This window comes from Nicotiana attenuata, unplaced genomic scaffold, assembly GCF_001879085.1.
Source record: "Nicotiana attenuata strain UT unplaced genomic scaffold, NIATTr2, whole genome shotgun sequence".
NCBI lineage: Eukaryota > Viridiplantae > Streptophyta > Magnoliopsida > Solanales > Solanaceae > Nicotiana > Nicotiana attenuata.
In genome coordinates this window covers 121,467-125,211 of record NW_017670322.1, presented here as the reverse complement: position 1 = coordinate 125,211, position 3,745 = coordinate 121,467, and the positions used below count along the sequence as shown (strand labels likewise).

The window sequence follows — 3,745 nt, the reverse complement described above, 5'->3', positions numbered from 1 at the left end:
TATATATATATATATATATATATATATATATATATATATATATATATATATATATATATATATATACTAGTTATAGGATACACGCGTTGTGCGCGTACCTAATATCAATGAATATAAAATTTTGAAAATCACACAAGTAGTTCTAAACTATGTGAATGGATTATAAAATAAATTTTAAAGTTTTCTAGCTTTCCTGTCTTACGGAATTATAATTCTTTTATTGAAGTCATCCTTAAAAAATAACAATGACAATACTGTAAATGTTGGCTTACTTTATTCTCCATTGATATAGACAAGAAAGTTCATATGATGATAATATAAGAAGATAAATTGTTAGCAGGCCGATTTCTTTGTCTATACACATCGTATACTTTATGTCCATACACTCAAGTAACTAAAAAATCTCATTTTTCTATGCACCATACTCCAAGGGATTTTGGCTCAAAATCTAATCTTTGTACCCACAACATTAAGCCTTACTCTAATATCACATGTCAAACTCAATGAGCAGCATAATTTCCATACTATGTTTCATTACACCTAATTCAATGAGTTTAGCTAAGAGCTTTTGCCGAGCGTTAAACAATTTTATCATATTCTGTGGCGTCAAATTTATTTGTCAAACATAAAATAAAACAAACATTTAGTACCCATTGTGAACTAATGATCACATTTGACTTAGTTGATACTATGTAAAACATAAAACCTGAATGACCTTTTTCTAGAGTAAAACTCTGCTGAGTTCTAGTCAACACAAAGATTTCTACATAGTAAGAGCAAGAACAAGACAATTACATGTCAAAGTCAGTGGATAAGAGACTGTACATCACCAGATCCACTATCTTCCCCTTGTGGTAGCCATATTTTCTCAATATGCCCTCTTTTATGAACCCAGCCTTCTCCAATACCCTTTGGGATGCCTTATTCTCAACATCAGCTAATGCCTGAAGCCTTACTATTTCAGGAAAGTCATTATACACTTGAGGGATTGTCATTTTGACAGCATTTGTAGCAATCCCCTGTCCCCAATATTCAACTGCAATAGCATATCCAATATCACCTCGGCTTCTATCATCACCTGATTCAGGGAATCCGAATTAGTTGGACTAGTGAATTTCGGATACTGAATGCATAAATAAGAAGGAAAAAATAACTTCACCTGATCCAGGAAATACCGATACGAACCCTATCGAGCGGTCATCGATGCATATCGATCGACGCCAAGGATGAGGTATACACACTTCCTTGATGAAGGTCAACGCTTCTTCTGTCGAGGTCAAAGTCTTCCATCGGATGGTTCCAGTTACTCGATCATCGCCTGCCCATAACATCATATCATCAACGTCTGTTAAATTAAATGGACGCAGACTAATTCTTGAGGAATCCATATCTATTTCCAGTGTGTAGCAGATATCTCAGTCATAATAATTGGAGCTTGTATATTATAGTAACATAAATGGAGTAGTACCTACCTTTACGAATTGTTAGTCAAAGACTAGGGGTTTTTAAATGTGACAATGGGCAGTGGGGCATCATTTGTTTTTGCATGTGAAATTGTGGTGGGCACCTAAATCAAGGGCCTTGGTCTGAATTGCAGAAACCAGCTAATTAATCGTTGAAATTTCCAATGTTTAATACCATAAATTTTAAAAGGTTTTCTGTTTCTTAAGTTCTGTGTTCGATGAAATAGGTTCACATAAAATAAATTGAATAGAACAATATTTTTGAAGTTCAAGGGCACTTTCGTCTGTTTATATTCATTTTAATTGATAAATACAATGTAGAACATCACTTCATCTTCATCCACATGTATACTCTACAATCAGGCGAAACAAATGAAATGCACCAGTGAGCAAATTGTAATCAGGCATGGATGAGCCAAATAAAAATTGAGCCGTTAGTCAATAATGGCATAGATGACTCATTTCTTTAACGGCAGTGGCATGAAAATAGCAATTTTTTAACGGATGGCATGGATAAACAATTTCTGAAAGTTGAGTGGCATTTTTAGGCCTTTTCCGTATATATTAAAGTGAGGGGTCATCGGACCCCATAAGCTTCCGCAAAAATCTTGAATATGTATATGTATATACCTTGAAAATAGTTAATTTAAAGCAGTTGACACCCGGAACACTAAATGCCTTTACTGGTTGAGCATAACACTGTGCTCCCGTCACGTAAAAATCCTCGGTCTGCCTCTAGCAATGTACCATGACTTACATAAATGAAAAAGTGAAAAAGGGAAGAGCTTTACTTGCACATCAACAACAATAACAACATATCCAATATCATTCCACATGTGGCGTCTGGGGAGGGTGGGGTGTAATGAGTTCTTACCCCTACCTTGTGTGAGGTAGAGAATTTATTTCTAATAGACCATCGACTCAAGAAAAGAGTTTTCAAAATAAATTTGAAGTAAAAAGCTAATGACGAAAGTACCGAACAAAAATAAGAGCTTTAACTTGCACATGATAGAGTTAAAAACTTGAAATTCATGGGCTTGGAAGGATGTTGTCTGTGGATAGAAAAGTGTAAACCGCATCAACCACCACAATTGCGTCTCCATTGATCTGGACTTGATGTGTTATGGAACTTTGGTAGAGAAATCCAGCCTTCTCCAATACCCTATAAGAAGCCTTGTTCTCCAAAAGAACAAATGCTTGATGTAGCACTCCTCAAATTTAAATAAATTTCAAGACTCGCTAAATATAGAATTTAATTTTTTCCCTTAAATTATACTTCTATTACGGATTTAAACCCTTGTGAATAATTCTGAGTTACATCTTTATTTATAAATAAGTGGCTATACAATTAGGAAATATTAATAATTTTAATATTGTTAATTATTAAAAGTAGGTATTATTGATTATTGGTTAAGTATAATAATAATAATAATAATCATAATAATAATAATAATAATAATAATAATAATAATAATAATAATAATAACAACAACAAAAAAAAAATGGACAAAATATTCAAAGCCCTTTAAGCCCAAATCTGTTGAAAAGTGTAAGCAGGCTTAAAGCCTTAAAACTTCAACGAAAAGAAACCCCAAGCAGAATTCTTCTCAAAATAAAAAAAAACGAAACTCCAAGCAGATTTTTGCATGTAAGAAACAGAGGCACGTCCCAGCGAAAATACTCAAGCAACCAACGGAAAATTCTAGGGTTCTTACCAATCACTAATTCTTAAATTCAGGTATGTAAATTTTCCTATTGCCAATTATCCTACAGTGGTAATAGGTAAGAATTGAATAGCTAATCCCCTTCTTCCTCTTTATCAACAGTAAATTACATGTTTAGGAGTCAAACTTTAAAATTTATTTAAAATGCACTGGTTGTTGTAGAATCAATTGTTTGACGGGTATAAATTGGACTGGAGTCTACGTATTGGTTCGAGGAGTTTTGAGGTGAGTTGATATGACCCTTTACTAAAATGGTTTAACTCACAAAAGCACACACACAAGGTGTTTGATGAATTGCTTAAAAGAGTTTATATTTATTTAATCAGAGCGAGTGAGTATCCATTAACTTAGAATTGTTCTAGAAAAAGTTTAGATGAGCTATTATGATATATGTTCTTATATTTTCAGATTTTTGTGTTATCCTTATATGCTATTTTCATGTTGAAAATTTATGAAGAAGAATGAATCTTTAGAAATATTTTTATATGTTTATTTCATTCTTATTTTCAGATTTTTGTGTTATCCTTATATGCTATTTTCATGTTGAAAATTTATGAA

At 32.7% G+C, this 3,745-nt stretch overlaps 1 protein-coding gene across 1 annotated transcript; it reads right to left on the bottom strand.

Moving 5' to 3' along the window:
• Window positions 1–578: 578 nt before the first annotated feature.
• On the bottom strand, window positions 579–1,542 carry LOC109237838 (uncharacterized N-acetyltransferase p20-like). Its single transcript, XM_019404227.1, has 2 exons — window positions 1,160–1,542; window positions 579–1,078 (listed from the first exon to the last, which is right to left on the bottom strand). The coding sequence occupies exons 1-2, from the start codon at window positions 1,386–1,388 to the stop codon at window positions 792–794; spliced, it is 516 nt and encodes a 171-aa protein (XP_019259772.1). The 5' UTR covers window positions 1,389–1,542; the 3' UTR covers window positions 579–791.
• Window positions 1,543–3,745: the final 2,203 nt, after the last annotated feature.